This window comes from Carcharhinus amblyrhynchos, chromosome 11 (genome assembly GCF_965287045.1).
Source record: "Carcharhinus amblyrhynchos chromosome 11, sCarAmb.v2.hapA, whole genome shotgun sequence".
In the NCBI taxonomy this organism is placed as follows: Eukaryota; Metazoa; Chordata; class Chondrichthyes; order Carcharhiniformes; family Carcharhinidae; genus Carcharhinus; species Carcharhinus amblyrhynchos.
The window spans coordinates 31,966,822-31,986,353 of record NC_137334.1 but is presented as its reverse complement, the minus strand read 5'-3'; the positions used below and the strand labels follow the sequence as shown (position 1 = coordinate 31,986,353).

Below are 19,532 nucleotides of genomic sequence, written 5' to 3'. Positions count from 1 at the left end.
CTTGTAATGGAGATTTATGTAAAAAAACACAAACCTCACATCCTTATCATCTCTGCCATACATCTCCAAGAGATGCTTCCAAGGTAATTGTGCACATTTCACGTTTGTGAACCTAGTCCATGTCAGCAGGTTAGTCTGCTGTGGATATTGATTCCAACTAGGGACACTGGATAATTTTCCCTTTCTTTCCCTCCTCACTCTGCTGGCTACTAAAATAATACAACTGACTTCAACACATTCACTCGATTAACATGGAGCCTGAAGCTTTCAAGATCTGTGTACATAGTGCCGCACCAAGTTAATGAGCTTTTGATCTTGCTCGTTTCCACACACACAATATCACTGTGCAAAAATCTGTCCAGATTTTGCTCCACTCTCTGGATTGTAACATTTTAGAGGCTGCATATCTTAATCCGTTTTCTAGGATGGAACCAAGCAGAACTCCACATGCCACAGGCTATCCAATGAGGTGTGAAGAAAATATAGGAATCTATCAGTTAATGTCTATGGCTGTAAAATTGCATGACTTTGCTATTCCTTTGCAATTCCTTTGCAATAATGAGTATTGGCTTTTGTCTTTTTTCTATTCTACATTGTATTTGTTTTAAAATGCAAGCCATGTTGCTTTATTGGTTTTAAACTTTGAAACAACAGATATTTGTAAGCTCCTTGCTGTGAAGCTTTACACATTGGTGCTTTTCCGTCAACACCAACTTTTGCTCTTTTAATCCTGCACGAGACAGACAAAAGGCACAGTAGAAAATACCGGAAGGGCACAGCAGAAAATACTGGAAGTACACAGCAGGTTATGCAGCATCTATGGAGAGAACAGAATTAATGTTTCAAATCTGTGAGCTTTCATCACAACTGGGAAAAGTAACAGGTTTTGATCAAGAGGTGGCTGGGAAAAAGACAAAGTCTGCAATGGGGTGAAAGTCAGGGGAAAATGAATGACAGAAGAGGGCCAAAAAGAATGATGATAGGGCAAGACAAAAAACAAAAGATTTGCCTAAATTATGTTTGCTGCTGACTAAAAGAAAATAGAGCAGAGACCATGGACTGAAATTGTTGAATTCAGTGTCTGGAAGGCTGTGAAGTGCCTAATCTAAAGATAAGGTGCAGTTCTTCAAGCTTGCATTGACCTTCAGTGGTGTGCTGCAGCAGGCACAACACAGTTGTCAGTGACAGAGCCCTGTGCAGAATTAAAATGACAGGTTACCAGAAGTTCAGGATCATGTTTATGTACTGTAAGGTATTCTGCAAAGCAGTCACCCAATCTGCTCCCCAGTTTAAGCAGCAAGTGCAGTACTCTAGGTTGAATGAAGTACACAGAAATTGCTGCCTGGAAGGAATGTTTGAGGTGTTGGACGATCAGGATCGAAAAGTGCTCATTTCCTATCTTTGCATGGAAATGTGCTGGGGGAGACTGAGTGACACGGAGGGAAGGGTCCCTTTGCAGTGCCAAATGTGTTAGTGGTGGGATTACTCTTAACACTGGTAGAAAATTATCTGTGGAATATGGAGGCTGATGGGGTGGAAGGTGAGGATTTGGGGAATAATGTCATGAACAGAATCATGATTCTGGAAAGGAGGGAAGAGGGTGAAAGCAGAAATGTGGGAAATGTGAATATGCTTGGGGAGTTGGTCAATCTTTGGTTGACAGAGACATCCCAGAAGGTTGGATTATCAGTACAGATGTGATGGAAACAGGAAGGACTGGGAGAATGGAATAGAACCCTTACAAAAAGAGTTTGTGTGAGGTGTAGTCAAGGTGACAGTGGGCTAATGTTTGTTAAGTGATAGCCTATTGCTAGAAATGGAGACTAGCAGTCAAGGGAAGAGTCAGATTTGGCCATGTGAAACTGAAGGGTGGAAATTGAGAACAATGGGGATGAAAACAATCTTGTCATTGTAGTATATACAAGTGCAATAAAATGATTGTCAATTTCAGCAATGATAATCTTTCACTAACGGAGGCAAGATTCTCACTGAGGAGCTTGCATCCTCAGAACCGTGAATTCCAAAACTGAAACCTTCTGATACATCTAAGGCTGTTGGGCACTTGGAAGAAAAAAAATACGAGCAATGTTCAACCTTCGTAGAATTCTACATTGATTGTCACCACAGGTGTTGCCAATAAGATGGTAATGTGATTTGTTCCATCTGCTGTGGTATCAAACTGCATATACTTGGATTGCTAAAACCTTTGGAGGTTGAATTGTTTGGAATTATAATAGTTATATATTCCACATTCCCATGTATGGCCTAAATAAATTCTAATTTTCTTCCTATAAAAGCAAAATACTGCAGATGCCGGAAATCTGAAATAAAAATACACCAGAAAAGCTCAGTTTCGTGCCCTGAAAAGTCATACAGATCCGAAATGTAAATTCTTATTTTCTCTCTTCACAGATTTTGCAAGTGTTGCTGAGTTTTTTCAGCTTTTTCATGTTTTTAATTTGTTCATTTCTGGTAATAATAATGTGCCACATATTAGACTGTTTGTATTTTCTCTTACTCCTGTGATTTCTTATGTTCTCTGTGAAACTGTTCAAGATCATAATGTCCCAGCTAAAGATTCATTGCATTTGACTTCCAGACCCTGCTAGAATTGGTCAGGCAGTCAATGGGGTATCTTTTAATCCATGTGCTTTTGTTTAGCGCAGCTTCAGATGACAAGAAAACTATGGAATGAAGAGATTTTATTACATTTGTAACACTTTTAATAGCAGGAAACTTACAAAGAAATTTAGCAGGAGGAGCATGATCAGTCCAAGTTTAACATGGAAGAGATTAGGATTTTACAGCCTCAGTTGCCATAAAACTATAACATCCCACCCAAGGTCAGTGGACTTTTCCATGGTCTGTCCCTTGCCCACTCTGATTCCTGTGATGGGCAGGCCTGTAAAATTCCAGCCAGACAGGTGAATCAAAGCTTGGGCAAAAAGGCCCTTAAAGGGGGCAGGAGGTGGGAAACTTGAGAGCTAAGGACGTAGATGGCTGAGGGCACGAGTGTCAGCAGTTGACATTAGGAACACTACGTAAGTTAAGAACTATTGCTTCCTTCAAATCTTAAGAGGATTTCAGGTGGTTACAGAGGCAAATGGGCATGAATGATCAGAACATGAGACTGAATTGTTAAATTGTGTTGGAACTAATGTGGATCAGTGAACACAAAGATGATGGCTTTGTGACTTGGTGTCAGTTAAGAACATACAAAATGAGTAGGCTATTTGGCCTCAAGCCTGCTCCACCATTCAATAAGATTATGGCTGATCTGTTTGAGAGTTCAATTCCCATCTACCCTCAATAACTTTTCATTTCCTTGCTTAATGAGAATCCATTTACCTTCACTGTAAACAGTGATGCTGCTTCTACTGTATTCTGAGGCACAGAATTCCAAAGCTAAACAATCCTCAGGGAAAAATAAAAATTTCCTCATTTCTGCCCTACAAGGATGATCTCCATTTTTAAACTGGGTTATTGGTGAGGGTTTTGGATGAGCTCAAATTTAGGGAGAATGGGATCTGGGAATTGGAATAATAATAATTATTATTATTGGAATAATTAGTGGAATAATAATTGTTGGTATAATTAAGACAGGAAGTCACAAAAGCAAGAATTAAGTTTTCAATAGCAGACAAGCTGCAACAGGACATTGAGTGATATTGCAGAGAAGTGCAATTAGGCACTTGGAGATTATATGGATGCTAAGGTTTTGGATAAACTGGCAAGTGAGGGATGAAATCAGTGTAGACATGGAGATTGTAGCAGGAGTTAAAGACAATGGACTGAGTCTTCCTACTGTTTGATTAGAGGAAATTGCAGTCTACTAACAAAGTGAAAGATGTTCCCATTTACATGCGGAATGTGATTTCATGTCAGATGATAAAAGTCGGAACAACTTGCTGAGAAATAGAAATACAAGTTATGTTAAGAGAGGCTTTAGAGTTAATAATGTAGACTGACAAGAGAAAATTGGGTTATGACAGGTTAGCCAAGGTACCAGGTGAAGGCAGTCCTAGTACAGAGGGTGTGGGAGGAGGATGGCATGTTCATCCTCCTCCCACAGTCTTATTACTAGGATTGCCTAGATGGGGGGGTTCTGTTCTGTCAAAGGTGAAAGGCTGCTGCAACACAGGAAGTCAGTGTCATCTGTGACTTCGATTAGAGCTGTGGCAGAAACCAGTTTTGAGAGAGTGAAGACAGGCATTGATTTTTGGAGGTGATGAGCACAAGTATTTGAGGAAAGAGGTTGAGGTAGTAGTTTGCAGGGATACATAGATTAAGGTGTTTTGAGAAACTGACAGTGGATTTGAAAGGGAGGAGAGTTGGTAGTTGATAGGACAGGGCAATATCAGCTAACAACTTACACATGTAATAGGCTAAAATGTACCTGTGAGAGCCGGAGGATTTTGATTAATGAAACCGAGATCAGGGAGACCAAGAGCAAAGTATAAAGTTGTGGGGGATAGGAGCTTGCTAACCCAAGAACTACCTTAAAGTTTTCAAACAACTAACTCAATACATTTAGTTTAAAAAGAAAAAGTCACATTAATTGAAAGCTAAATTTAATTGTTATAGTTAGTATTTCACAATTCAAGCAAATCATACAGAAATGATGCAAGTATTCTCTAAATGTAACTAAAACATTACAGGCAGTAGCTACTTTATTCTTGAAACATTTATACCAAAAATATGACTATTTACAATGTAACAAGATCAGTTTCCAACTCCAAATGATGTCTTAATGGATCCATTGGTATGAAGAGCACTCTTGGTTAACTTGGATAGGCTGAGCACATCTTGTTAACAAAAGACAAAGGATGATTAATGGAGATTCAAATATTGAATGAGTCAATGATTGAAAAAAATCTAAAAACATTTAAACAATAAATGCAGTTTAAACACTTTGATTTGCTATATGCCCTTCATAGAGTCTGTACTAGAACTGGTACATAACATTAGAAAATCATGTACCAACTGTCCAAGTAAGTAATTATGGAGAATGCAGACTAGAAAACATCCCCAATCTCAAGAGATTATTCACAAATCTCTCCTTTAGTGGTTAAGACATTCCCATCTAAGCAACAACAGTCAACCCTCCAGCATCTATGCCTTGTGGTCTCCAGTGCAGTTCTCAAAAAACAATCAGGCAGAGTCAATGTGATTTTGTGAAAGGGAAATAGCGTTTGACAAATTTATTAGAGTTCTTGAGGATGCACCAAGCAGGGTTTTTAATTTGTATATGGGATGTGGGTATTCCCATCCTTAATTTCCCTTAAACTGAATGGTTTGCTAGGCCATTTGATTCAAATGCTTTGCAATGTATCTGAAACCACATGTAGGCCAGATTTCCTTCACTAAAGGGCATTAGGAGTAAAGGGAACCAGAAGATGTATTTGGATTTCCAAGAGGCATTCAATAAGATGCTACATATGTTATTATACAAGATAAGAGTTTGTAGTGTTGCATATGGTTAGATGGCTAGAGGGATTGGCTAACTAAAATAGTTGGCATAAATTGGTCATTTTCAGGTTAGCAAAGAAACTAGTGGAATGCAATGGGGTGCTATTTGATCTAAGTTAATGGCTTGGATTAAGGGACTGACAGCATTGTAGTCAAATTTGTTGCTGACACAAAGATAGGAAAGAAAGTTGATCGAGGACAGAAGGTCTGCAAAGGGATATAGATATTAGGAAGAACAGAAAAGCAGAATATTTGAAGAGAGAGAAACTGCAAAATGCTGCAGTACAGAAGGATCTGATGTTCTTACATGTGAATCACCAGAAATTAACATGCAAGTACAGTACAAATGCACATGCTGCAAATTAGGCTAGCATTTTTTTTGTCCATTCCCAATTGCCTTTGAGAAAACAGTGGTGAGCTGCCTTCTGGAAGCACTCCAGCACATGTGAAATGGGTACACCCAGAATGCTTTAAGTTAGTTCAAGATTTTGACACAACGACAGTTAAGGAACAGCAATATAGTTCTATGTCAGGATGGTTTGGGGCTTGGAGGAGTGGTGGCATTCTAATGCACCTGCTGGTAGAGATCATGGGTGGGATTTACTGCTCAACCCACTGTGTGTTGATCCTAGTCCTGCCATCGTCACTAGTGTTTTCTCTTGAATGCATCCCTTGCTGCCACGAAATCTGGCAGGGGTGCACTATTTGCAGGAGTGAACGGCTGGACAGTTCCAGTAGGTTTGGAAGATGTTATTGAAGGACCCTTAATGAGTTGCTACTGTGTATGTTGTAGATGGTGCACACTGCTGCCATTGTGTGTTAAGGTAGGGAGTGAATGTTGGATGTCAAAGGTGGTGGGTTAGGTGCCACTCAAGTGAAATGCTTGGTTCTAGATGATGTGGTGCTTCTTGACTGTCATTAAAGCTGTACTCATCCAGGCAAGGGGAGAGTATTCTATCACACTCTTAATTTGTGCCTTGTGAACAGGGTTTGGGGAGTTATGTGGTGCAAGGGTATAGTCAAACGCTGCCTTGAAGCCAAGGGCAGTTGTTGTCACCACGCCTTAAGAGTTCAACTCTTCTGTGCATTTTGAACTCAGGGTGCACTGAGGTCAGGAGCTGAATGACCCAGGCAACACCCAAACTGAGCAGGTTATTGCTGCATATGTGCTGCTTCATAGCAGTGCAGCTGACCCTCCATCACTTCACAGGCCTGTCAGGGGAATGGAGTACAAAAGGTCATTCTGCTGCAACCAGAAGTGGCATTAGTGTTGAACACAGCCTCAGTTTTGGTGTTCTTATTTAAAGGAGGGATATACTTGCATGAAAAGCAACCCAGAACTTTCACCAGGCTGCTTCCTGGGATAACAGGACTGCCTTAAGAAAACTTTCATTGGGATTTGGAAGAATGGAAGGTGATCTTATTGAAAGACGAGATTGAGATATAACAGGGTAGATGCCAAGAGGATGTTTGCCCTCATGGTGAAATCTATATGACAAGTCCCAAGTCAAACCTGAATGCTCAGCAAGTCGGCTGGCAACATCAGCAACAACACCTGCCATTAGTTCACAGAAGTGGGGCACAGTCTGTGATTCTCTCCCATCCCCCTCCTCCAGATATGCAGTCCTATCCCTGGGTAAACATCAAGCGTACATTTCATTTTAGTTTAAAGATACACAAGCTAAATGCCAAATTGAGAATGACAGTGCTAATATTAATGCCAGAATGTGGGCATAATTTTTCTCTTGGAAAAAATAGAACATTTGAGACTTGAAATTGAAATATTTTATAGGTGGACAGCTAATTTTTAAAACTAGCAGTTTCATGGTTTTAACTTGTTTGTTTTTTATGGAGGAGAAAAACAAATGTGAAGTTGTTTTCAGTTTAAATGTCACTTTGTGACAGGGTTTGGCATTGATGTTGCAGCCACAGGGGAACTCAATAGATTTATGTTCTATAAATTGCCATAAATAACTGAACTACCATCATGTGACACTGCTGCACCAGACAAGGGCAGCACAAAATGCAGGTCATTTAAAAACTGTCTAAATGTATCAAGCAGAAGATGGACTGGTCAAGTGCAAGTGGTAATAGGACAGTGACCATCAAGGGACACCCAACATGATTTCAAACCAATGAGGCATCTGGTCAGCGGCAGATGTTCAAGTTCTGCTGGCCAGAGTTCAGCACCCCTTCAGTACCAGAAGCACCATCCAGAGCAATGGGCACAGCTGGTACTGCACGAGGAATAGGACTGGAGTCCCTGGAACCAAGGTAAGTGGTTCAGGCTCACCAGGGCTATTAAAGGTAATTTCCAGAGCCCATCCATCCCATAAAAGCCCACTTGGAGACTGTCAGGGTATACCTTGGTCTTCCCACTCGTTAGAATACTGAAGCCCCTTAATTGGCTACAAGGGCCAAGATTGGTTCTAGGGAGAAGGCTAACCTCAACCTTCGCCACTCCAGACACCATCACTTCAAAGCTAACAATGTCTCGACGTATAGCATTGACTACAGGCAGTTTGAATATTTCAACCATACGTCAAAGCTTTGCGAGATCACAACACTTCCACCCACTAACACCAAGCACTTTAAAAATTGGCAACATTTAACAAAAGAAATATGAACTTAAAGCGATTGAACTTCAGGCACCTGAAAGAATGGCTGTGGTATAATAGTTTTATTTTTGAGGAGGGGTGTGATTTGGCTTTGATTTTTCACATTTTGAAGAGTGGCATGGAAGTACATCTTTCATTTAAATTACATACAAAAAGGCAAGTTGCTGACAGTTAAATCAGAAGAGAAGCAATGTTTCAATATTGACAGCAGTTGAGGGAAAGCAGGGGAACAAGATTAATAATCAATCTGATCCTTCAGAGTCACTGTAAATGCTTAATGTATTTTTTCCAGTGAAATTAAGACTGGGATTATCCAACCCTCCCAGCCCCCAGGATCTTCCAGTCCTGCTGAAAGTCATGGAGTATTTGGTTGGCCTGTTACATTCCCTGCGCCGGGTCATGTCACAACAAGGCTGGAAAATCCAAGCCTAAATTTTTCTACTGATTTTTCATCCAATTGTTCAAATTGTCAACCTGTGAGATAGAAATAAATATTGTACTTTCACTGTTAAGTTAGTTTACTATGCTAAATGGAGCAGCGTGTATCATCCAGGGGTTTGTACAGGCTCCTAAGCACTGATTCTAAAACTTACCACTGTGTCAATTTCTGATGGACTCAGGTGGCGTTCCAATTCACCAAAATCCTCTACAGACATGGGTAGCAGATTTTCTGTTGACTGCAGTCGAGAGGGGTGACTGAAAATGATAAAAAAAATCTTTTATTCAAAAGGTGCGTCTTGAGAGATAAAGGGAATGAATAATCTGCATAATGTTGTGCCTTTCACAATCTCAAAACATCCCAAAATGCTCTACAGCCAAACAAAATACTTGGGTTGTAAATTGGCTACTGCATTATAAACAGCAAGGTCACACAAAGCAGTGAGATAAAGGAGCAGAAAATCTTACTTCAGGGATTAATATCAATCAAGAGCAGCAAAACGTTGTTGCTATTTTTCCGCAATGTGCCTCAATTCTTTTACCAGCACGTCCGATCAGGATCCAAAGCTTCGCGATCCTCCTATCTACTCTATTCAGACTTGAACACCTCTAAATCCTCTGAGGAGAACAGACCCAATTTGTGTAACTGAAGTTCTAATGTCGAGGCCTTCAAGACACATGACAGTGCAGAGTCACTGAGCAAAGACTGATAGCCAAGTTCCACACACGAGGGCGGGCCTCAACCGGGATCTTGGGTTCATGTCACACTATCAGTAATCCCCATGACTTACAAAATCTCTAACTGTCCTGTCTGGAGACAATACACATCTCTTTAACTTGTGCTTAATGCTCTCTCCACTTACATTGTCTGTACCTTTAAGACTTGATTAGCTGTAAAGACTCGCATTTCGATCATTATTCTGTAAATTGAGTTTGTGCCTTTATATGCCCCGTTTGTGAAACGATCTCCCACTCACCTGACGAAGGAGCAGCAAGTGTCCGAAAGCTAGTGGTGTTTGCTACCAAATAAACCTGTTGGACTCTAACCTGGTGTTGTAAGACTTCTTACTAACTGAATAACTCATCTTTGGAACTATTTGCATGAATCTGCTCCACTGTCTCTAATGCCTTCACTTCCATCCTAAAATGTCATGCTCAGAATAGGACTTTATTGCAACTTCCCTCGCTTGTGTATTTTATGCCCTTTTTTTTGATTCAGTCATGGGACATGAGCATTGCTTACGGGCCAGCATTTATTGCCCATCCCTAGTTGCCCTCGAGGTGGTGATGGTGAGCTGCTTTCTTGAATTGCTGCAGTCCACGTGCTGTGGGTTGACCTGCAATGCTGTTAGGTAGAGAATTCCAGGATTCTGACCCAGCGACTGCGAAGGAACGGTGATATATTTTCAAGTCAGGATGGTAAGTGGCTTGAGGGCAACTCACAGGTGATGGTGTTCTCATGTATCTGCTGCATTTATGAAAGCCAGAATCCCACATGCTTCATTAAACACTTTCACAACCTATCCTGCCACCTTCAAAAATTATGCTTCGATCAGTCTAGTACCATCTCAAATACTGTCAAATAATTTCTCTTGATTTCAGTCCTAAATTTATTTCTATTTGCAGCATATCAATGTCGGGGTGACTAGGCGCAACAAAAGAAAATCTCTTTATTAAATAAACTGTTTAGAAAGATACAACAATGTGTATATTTGAATGCAGCATCTCATCTGCTCCTGTTCTTTCCTGGTTGTCATTCAAAGCAGAAGCATTAACATGCATCTTTTTGCCAACTTTCTTACCTCAGTACCATCTTCTCACCTGGCACAGCAGCCAATGTGTACACGTGGAAGTAGAAATTTTTGCTTCTACACCTCCCACCTCACCCCCAGCCTGCTCTCTCAGTTCAACCCCAGGCCTCACAGCGACAAGATTAAAACGTCAGTAAATGCGAGTAGCAAAGCATCAGTGCACTAAAGCACAGGACCACAAGTTACAGATCTTTAATTCAAGTATGAATTTAAAACAAATCAAATGGATCAAAATATGGTAATAAACCAAAACAGTAGTAAATTCTTCTGTTGTAATGTTCATGTGCTGTGGCAAATTGGTGAGCAGGTATTGCACTTAAAATACCAACCTGCCTATTTAATGAAATAATTTGGTGTCTGCACAAAGTCTCTTAAGATCTCCAATCCAGTTACTCTTTTGTTACAAGACCACCCACTTCTATCTTGGTAACCTTGCCCAACTCCAACCCTGCCTCAGTTCATCTGCTGTGCAAACCCTCTCATCTACACTGATCAATTCTAGGTTTGATTATTCTAACATACTGGTGGTTTGGTCTTCTGTATTTTACCCTTTATACTGGAGCTCATTCAAAACTCTAACACTAACTTGCACCAAATCCCATTCACCCCGTCATCTGTATTTACTGGCCTACATTGTCTTCTGGTTAAATAAAGTCCTGATTTAAAATTCTCATCCTCATTTCCAAATCCCTCCATGGACTTACAACTTTATTTCTAATCTCCTCCAATGCCACAACTGTCAAGAGACACCTGCGTACTAATTTTGGCCTCTTCAGCTTTCATATTTGTAATCATTCTACCATTTTGTCTGGATTCTAAGGTCTGGAATTCCTTCAGAAAACCTCTTGGCCCTTATACCTCGCTTTTCCCATTTTAAGGCATTCTAAAACATACCCATCTATTGTGACATCTCATTTGGTTTAGTGTCATATTTGTCTCCTATTTGGTAAAGCACCTTCAACATTTTCATTTGTGTTAAGAGGCTTTTTAGAAATAATTGTTGTTGTTTAGTTATGGAAATCCTAACAGTTATCAATCTGGAAACTTCTGGAATTTAAATCCACAAAGTAGAAAGGTCATTAAATTAAATTAAAATATCACTATTGTTGAAACCTTAAGATTTCAGATATACAAAGATATTTTAGTTGCAATGGACTTCTGGCCATAGCAGAATTAAACCTGCCCCTGCTACATAGAGTTTTATAAAAAAGCTAACAACAACAGCCAGTTCATTGAAAACACCACCACCTATTGTTGAAGAATTAGAATGGGTCCATCGTCCCAGTTTTGTTACTGTATTTTAATTGTTATAGGAAATACAAAGACTGAAAGAATGCAGGATCTTTCAGTACATGTATTTTTAAACTTCCATAGTCTTCCTTTTTCCTCAGCCAGGATTTCTCCTCCACTGTCACTGAGAGGACCATGACCATCCAGTCATTTCCCCCACTTCTACCTTAAGACTCCCAGACCAGGATAAGACTCCCTTATCTTCACTTTCCACACCACCTGCCCATGTTTACCAAGTTGTCCTCCAGTGGAATGTTACCAGCAAATATATCTTCCCATCCCATCATTCCAAAGGGTCCACCCATTCCCTCCAACACCCTGGTCCAGTCTTCATAACCTGCTCCCCTTCCCAAATAACCTTTTGTGAAACCGCAAAAGATACAGAACCTGCCATTTCATCTGTCTTCCCACATCTAGAGCTACAAACACTCCGAACAGATGCAGCAGTCAATTGTACTTCTTTCAACTTAGTTATTCTCTGCTCACATTGTGATCTCTTCGACATGGAGGTGACCAAATGCTGACTGATGGCTTTACAATCTCCTTCAGTCCACAAGCTTAATCCGGAGCTTCCACATATCGTTAATTTAATTCTCTGCCCCTCGCTGCTCTCACCCTCCTACATGTTCTATCTAATGAAGCTTAAAAGCTCAGGGAAAAGCATCTCATCTTTGATTAGACATTTTACTTTTTGGATGAAACACTGATTTCAAAAGCTTCAGGTCGAGTTACTGTTTCCATTTTATTTGGATCAACATTGTTGATAATTATTGTGCTATGACCATCCTCTGGACCCATTTTTATTTCTTTCCCCCATGCCATTATCACGGACTTTATCTTTTGTTCTTTCCTCCCATCTTTTCCAGTCTCAAAATTGGTTTATAAACTTTTAACCTCCAATGCTTCCAGTTCTGATAAAAGGTTGTCAACTTGAAACATTAATTGTTTCTCTCTCCACAACTGCTGCCTCTGAGCATTTGCAGTATTTTCTGCTTTTCCTTAATCTTACTCATGCAGTTTGAAGTTTAAAACTAAGCTTAAAGTTTATTTATTAGTGTCATAAGTAGGCTTACATTAACACCGCAACAAAGTTAGAGTGAAAATCCCCTAGTAGCCACACTCTGACGCCTGTTTTGGGTACACTGAGGAAGAATTTAGCATGGCCAATGCACCTAACGAGTATGTTTTTTGACTGTGGGTGCAGACCAGAGCACCCAAATGAAACCCATGCAGACACAAGGAGAATGTGCAGAGTCTGCACAGACAGTGACTGAAACCAGGAATCAAATCCAGGTCCCTGGCACCACAAGGCAGCAATGCTTACCACTGTGCCACCCTGCAGTCAAGAGAGCGCAAGGGAGGGAGGGGCTGGAGTGAAAAGGGTAAAATGTTGAATACAAAAGGTAGACTAGTAAAAATTATACAATGCACTGCTTATTTTTGGGTATATAGAATCATAGACTCCCTATAATGCAGAAGGCAACCATTTGGCTCATCAAATCTGCATCAACCACAATCCCGCCCAGGGCCTATCTCCATAACCTCTCACATTTACCGTGCTAATCCCCCTGACAGTAGGTCAATTTAGCATGGCCAATCAACCTAACCTGAACATTTTTGGACTGTAGGAGGAAATCAGAGCACCCAGAGAAAATCCACGCAGACATGGGGAGAATGTGCAAGCTCCACACAGTGTACTTGGAAAACATTCTGCACTGGCCCATTGTGACTCATTGATTAATGGTAGTTTAGCTCTAATGTGCTTTAAGAACTAATGTCTATTGAGAAGACAAATATTTAATTATATCAACCTCATTGGTAATACTATACTTCCAACTATTCTGGATACTTCAGACAATTTTTGTTTGCAAAGATACCAAAACATTTAATAGATTTCAACAAAGAAAGATATTTCATACTTACGTCTGTACAATTGTGCAAGTGTTAAGAATCTTGGTATGTCTTAGGAAAATTTCATTTGTATCTATTGAATTAAACTTCACTTTGTGGGTAATTCAGAATAAAATAATCAGTATTGAACAAAGAACAAGCTTAAAAGTTGAACAACCACCACCTGAAGAGTTTGCAAGCCCACCATTTCTAGTTTGTTTTGTTTCAAGAAATTGCATTTAATGAGCATAAATTGGCTGAAAAAAAACCAAAATGTACACATTACCTGCATTGAAACAATTTAAGGAAACAATTTATAAAAATGTAACTTACACTTCAGACACAGAGATCAGTTCAGTCTTTATATAACCGCTGGTCTTGGAGTCATCTACATCCATTGGCTCTGAAGCTAAAAGAGAGAAGAACCACATATCGTTAGTTTACACTTGTTGGCGATGAGAATGACAGTTTCCAGTGGTAGCCCAAGTGCTCCTTTGAAAATCTGAGAACCACTCAACCCATATGTCACTTCAAGAACAGCATGTCATAGGAATGGAATCATTCCAAATGGCCCATATCAGATCTGATAAAACTGCCTGAATAGGCAACAGTTCTGGGTTACAAACAGCATTACCAGCAGACTTGTCCCTTCAGCAAAAAACATCAGACACATAAATGAATAGAACGTAGCAAAGAGTAGTCATGAGACCTTCATCTGTTGACATCCTTTCTGAATGCAGTAAATTTATAAGAATCAGGTTAAGAACTAAATGAACCATGTAAGTTTAAGCTTACAGATAAAATACAACTATTTCCTCACCGCTCCTGACAGGAAATGGATGTCTCCAAGGTCACCAGTTTATAAATGATCAGCCTGCGTGCGAGTTTGCCAGGTGTTGGTTTAAGTACGTGGAATGGAGTGTAATGTGAAACTGGATTTAAAGTGTGCCTCTCTGGAGCTTGGGAATTAATTTAAGTATTTGGACATTGGACTGCTTACTTTCCGCTTCACTCACACCCCAACCTTCCCTGTTCTAATCTTCAGATACCCAAGGCTCAGACACAGCAATCCCAAGATGAAGGAAGAGTGTATCACCACACCATGTGATCTGACACCAGTTCAGGTACTGGCATGGTGTATACTTAAAAAGGTTAGTAAGAAGTTGGAATCTGCAGATGGATGAGTCAGCGGGTATTAGTGGGATGCAGCCACAAGCAGGAAAAAGATAATTGGTGTTCCAAGTCACTAGAGGGGAGTCAAGTAAGGATCACAATAGGATGGGATACAAGAGTGCTGATGGGCATGCAAACCAAGGTATTAGGTATATGGGATAGCTTCCTGCTATTGTCAAGGAGCATGGGAGGAGCTCAGCTCCTAGCTGGCAAAAGAGCATTGTGCAGAGCGTGACCTCTCCACTCTCGCTACTCCAGTGGCAGATCCAGAGGTACTGCCACCTCTTATCTGCTGCAGCCTGTGTGTAACAGTCATCACAGCCTTTGAGGACATGGCGACACTACTAAATCAAGGAAATCACCACAGCTTTCCCAAAAACATTCCAATGGGCTTTCAGAGATTTTGCAATAGCAGAAGTTATTCAAATGTATTTTTTTTAATTAGTGCTGGGCCCCTCCAGTAGCTGTCCTCTGCCAAAGTGCAAACAAATTCCTCCAAGGGACACACATGGTTGAAAGTCAGCTGCCACATTAGCCAGTCAAAAAGTTAGCATCATTTCACAGATTTCCAGTGCATGCTTGGGGATGCTTATATAAATACTATTTCCAACATGCAGTGTTGCTCTTGGCTTTACCCAGAAGTGACTAGAGACACTGTGTGCCCCGGTACAGCATTCAGCTTCTATAATGGCATGTCCAGCAGCATAGCAGATCCAAATTTGACACAGACACGGGGTTCTTCTTCAGGGCTGAACAATTCTTCAGCCATATTTATGATATAAATAAGCAGACAAAAAAAGATAATAAAATGGGGGGAAAAAAACTAGGAGATTTAATTTAGAAAAATGCAAGGTGATGCATTTTAGCAGATTGAACCAGGGCAGGACTTGCTCAGTTAATGGTAGGGCACTGGGGAAAATTACAGAACAAAGAAATCTAGGGGTACAAGTTCATAGCGCCTTGAAAGTGGAGTCACAGGTGGATAGAGTGGTGAAGAAGGCATTCGGCATGCTTGGTTTCATCGGTCAGAACATTGAATACAGGAGTTGGAATGTCTTGTTGAAGTTGTACAAGACGTTGGTAAGGCCACACTTGAAATACTGTGTGCAATTCTGGTCACCCTATCATAGAAAGGATATTATTAAATTAGAAAGAGTGCAGAAAAGATTTACTGAGATGCTACTGGGACTTGATGGTTTGAGTTACAAGGAGAGGCTGGATAGACTAGGACTTTTTCCTCTGGAGTCAAGGAGGTTAAGGAGTGATCTTATAGAGGTCTATAAAATAATGAGGTGCATAGATCAGCGAGATAGTCAATATCTTTTCCTAAAGGTAGGGGAGTCTAAAACTAGAGGGCACAGATTTAAAGTGAAAGTGGAGAGATACAAAAAAGTGTCCAGAGAGGCAATTTCTTCACATTGAGGGTGGTGAGTGTCTGGAACAAGCTGCCAGACGTAGTAGTAGAGCGGGTACAATTTTGTCTTTTAAAAAGCATTTAGATAGTTACGTGGGCAAGATGTGTATAGAGGGATATGGGTCAAGTGCAGGCAATTGGGATTAGCTTGGGGGTTTAAAAAAGAGTGGCATGGACAAGTTGGGCCGAAGGACCTGTTACCATGCTATAAACCTCAATGACTATGAGATGCTTAAACTATTTAAAGGCACATCGCACAGAACGCAGTGTGCTATTCTCATACTGGATTGTTTTCACATTGTTGTGAAAATTGGGCAATTTGTAGCACTACAAAGAAATTGGAACATTTGAAAGCCATTCCCCCTTCCCCACTGCCCCCAAAAAAAGATTTTTGTTAGAACCAACTGAACACCATTAACTCAAAAGGAATTTACCTCCATTGTGTAAATTGTGGGTCAAAGAATTTCTTTTAACAGTTTGCCTTTTTGGTGAAATCTGTTTCCTCCATTTCACTGAAAACATGGAGGGTTTAACTTTCAAATCGGATACACTTTGCAAATTAATCTTGCTCTTACAGTTCTGTCACTGTACCTATAACAGCAACATTCAAATGTGTGCACAGTCACAACTAACTTAATTATACTGGTTTCCTCCTGACTTGTCAGATCTTCAAGAAGTCCAATGCTGTTGCAGAGTTTTTATTTAAACTCAAGAATATTCCAATTCGGGTCGGGCTCTACTTACGATCTTTTGGCCTGGAGTAATACTTCCCAAATGCCTGATCTTTGGGAACCTCGGGATACAAATACTTCAATGGATTTTCAGGAATATTTTCAGCTGCCATGACTTTGTAGTTGCGAATGATGTCTGGGAAGGTTACCGCTGACAGCTGATGCTTTGTGTATGGCTCTACTGAATGAAACTGGGACTCATCTAGGGAAAAAAAGTTGAAACAGTTAGAAATTTTCAACAAAAAGATACAGATTTTCCCCCTAGATGTGCCTATACAATAGGGATACCAGCAAGTGATATGGTATCTAAGGGACATTTTCCAACCCTATCAATTGTGGTGCTCATGTGCAAAACATGCACATTAAGGGACACGGAAAAAATAACCAGGAACTTGATTTCATTTGTTTAATCTTAAACATTGAAGTCAGTGTAGAGGCAAAGAAAGAGAGAATGGGACACAATAAAGTGGGTGGCCAGCCCACTGCCTTCCCACCCACCCCGAATCCCATATTATGAGGCTACGCGTATGGTGTCAAGCAGCTCAACCACTCTTTAGGTCTATGGAGGTCCTTAAATGGATAACTGATGTCCACTTAAGGACCTTATTCCACCTCTGTTGCCATAACATGTGAAGAAGCCAGTAGGACTAGCAACCTGGCAGGTTTGAAAGCACTGGCTTCTATTGGGAAAGGAGAATTTATCTCCCTCAGAGGAGAAGGTGGTGGGGATGGTGGTGTTAGCTGCTAATGGGGCCCATTATTAATAATTATTAATAATAATTCAGAAACAGTGTTACTAATTTACCATTTTAAAATCTGAAGTCCAACAGTAAAGCGCAAACTACATTCAATTTGTTTCTCTGCTTTTGTTTTTAAAGACGTTTCTTCTTGAGGACCAACAAATTCCAAGCAATTAAAATTTCTGACCCACCAACAGCAAGCTTTGTACATCTACAAAAAATTCAATCCACTTACCACTTAGTGATATTTCCACCCAGGTAAAAGTAATGGCACCTTCTCTACTGCTCTCGCTGAACCTCAGTAAAAATGTACCTGGCTGTTTGCCCTTCAGGAGAGCACGTTCTTTTTCCTTACTCACAAATCCCATGATCCACCTGAAATGGTCAAAACTAAATTTAATTTCCTTAAATTCCTTGAGTTGTTTATATATATATATATATATATATATATATATAAAAAAAGCAAGTGTTACAGATCAAAATCTACTCTGCTAACTTACATGGTTGTTACATACAGGTTTCATATTATGCTCAATGATATTCTACTTACCCATCATTCCAGAGGGGCAGGAGGTGCTTTTTGATTAATTCCAAGATCCCTTCAATCCACAGCCAGAAAGAGAAAGGTTTTTCATTCAGATTCTCCTGCCATATCATGGAGAGAGTTCATCAAAAGGGATGTGCTATTTTTGAATTCAGTTAGCAGCAATTACTTTGATTTAAAGTTAACTACTTACCTTGCAGAATCTTGACCATGGAATAGTACTGTCATTGAAGCTATTATTTGTACCTAATATAGACAAAGCAATTCAGTAAGTTTAACAATCACATTTTACCACAATATATGCTTTCAAATAACAGTTTTAACATTGCAATTTTCATAATGTGATGTGTTTGCAAAATTCCATGTTTTCTACTAGTTAATCTTGTTTTTTTGGTACAGCACAAAGTGATGCTTTATTTTGCTCCACCTGACATGTTTTTAAAAAATTATGACAGTTCTTTCAGGGAGAAATGCTTTCTTTTAGAAAGACAGCTACAATACCACAAGATCAAGTGTTAACAATGCTTAATATATTGAGGAAAGAGCAGGCAAACAGTATTTACTCAGTTGCATACATGCTCTTTGATCATCATTATGTTAAGATAGAATAAACAATATTCAATTAATTCTATGTAATTTAAAGTGCAAAAACATATGTACTGATGCCTGCCTATGTACTGACAGATACAGTCACTGCATAAAATATTGAGCAACAGGAAAATTAAAGCAAACGTAAAATACAAAACTCTTATGAAAATTGGGTATCAACAATATTTTTAATATATTACAATTGTTAAAACATTGTTAAAAGTTCTTTAACTACACACTCACTGCTAGGTGTTGTAAATAAATTGAAATGTCTGCTCTCTAGTTGCTGAATAGGAACCCACATTTTGTACAATCCACTTAACGTCATGGCTCACTCATCCAGAGGAAACATGGTTCAACCAAATGGCATAACGTATATGTAAGAGGAAACTCAAAAATGTTGTCACCTTCAAAACTTTTAAAGACATTCAGGGTATTTCCTCTCCTAAGGACAACTCATTAACATACAATGAGAGGACTGACGAATAATTCTGTTCCTCCATAAGCCCCCCCAACCCCCTCCCCTTTTCAAACATATCTGGTTATTGATTATCCTACCTAGCAACTTCTCTCCCAGCATGCTGAGCTGTTCGGCATTAAGGCCTCGCTTGGTGACAGAGGAGAACTGCCAACTCAGTACCTCAGATAACTGACTCCAAGTGGCAGCTGGAGGGTTGGAGAAAAAAGCCAGTGTCTGAAAAAGGGAAAAAACGTGTAAAATAGATAACATACTTCAGGATGGCTCTGACAACTGAATCTGACAACTTTACAATTTTTTACAAGCTTGTAAATCCTGAATTATGAATTTCCAAATGCACAATTGTAA

At 39.8% G+C, this 19,532-nt stretch overlaps 1 protein-coding gene across 1 annotated transcript in view; it reads right to left on the bottom strand.

The window, feature by feature from the left end:
* Positions 1–4,554: 4,554 nt before the first annotated feature.
* LOC145350009 (signal transducer and activator of transcription 1-alpha/beta-like) overlaps positions 4,555–19,532 on the bottom strand; it is a 43,902-nt gene continuing 28,924 nt past the window's right edge. The window contains exons 17-24 of the mRNA XM_080198812.1: positions 19,265–19,400; positions 18,312–18,364; positions 18,125–18,219; positions 17,810–17,949; positions 16,848–17,036; positions 13,850–13,925; positions 8,681–8,783; positions 4,555–4,805 (exon numbers count right to left, since the gene is read on the bottom strand). Of these exons, the coding sequence (XP_080054938.1) occupies positions 4,782–4,805; positions 8,681–8,783; positions 13,850–13,925; positions 16,848–17,036; positions 17,810–17,949; positions 18,125–18,219; positions 18,312–18,364; positions 19,265–19,400 (816 nt within the window). The 3' untranslated portion in view covers positions 4,555–4,781. The remainder of the gene's footprint in view (positions 4,806–8,680; positions 8,784–13,849; positions 13,926–16,847; positions 17,037–17,809; positions 17,950–18,124; positions 18,220–18,311; positions 18,365–19,264; positions 19,401–19,532) is intronic.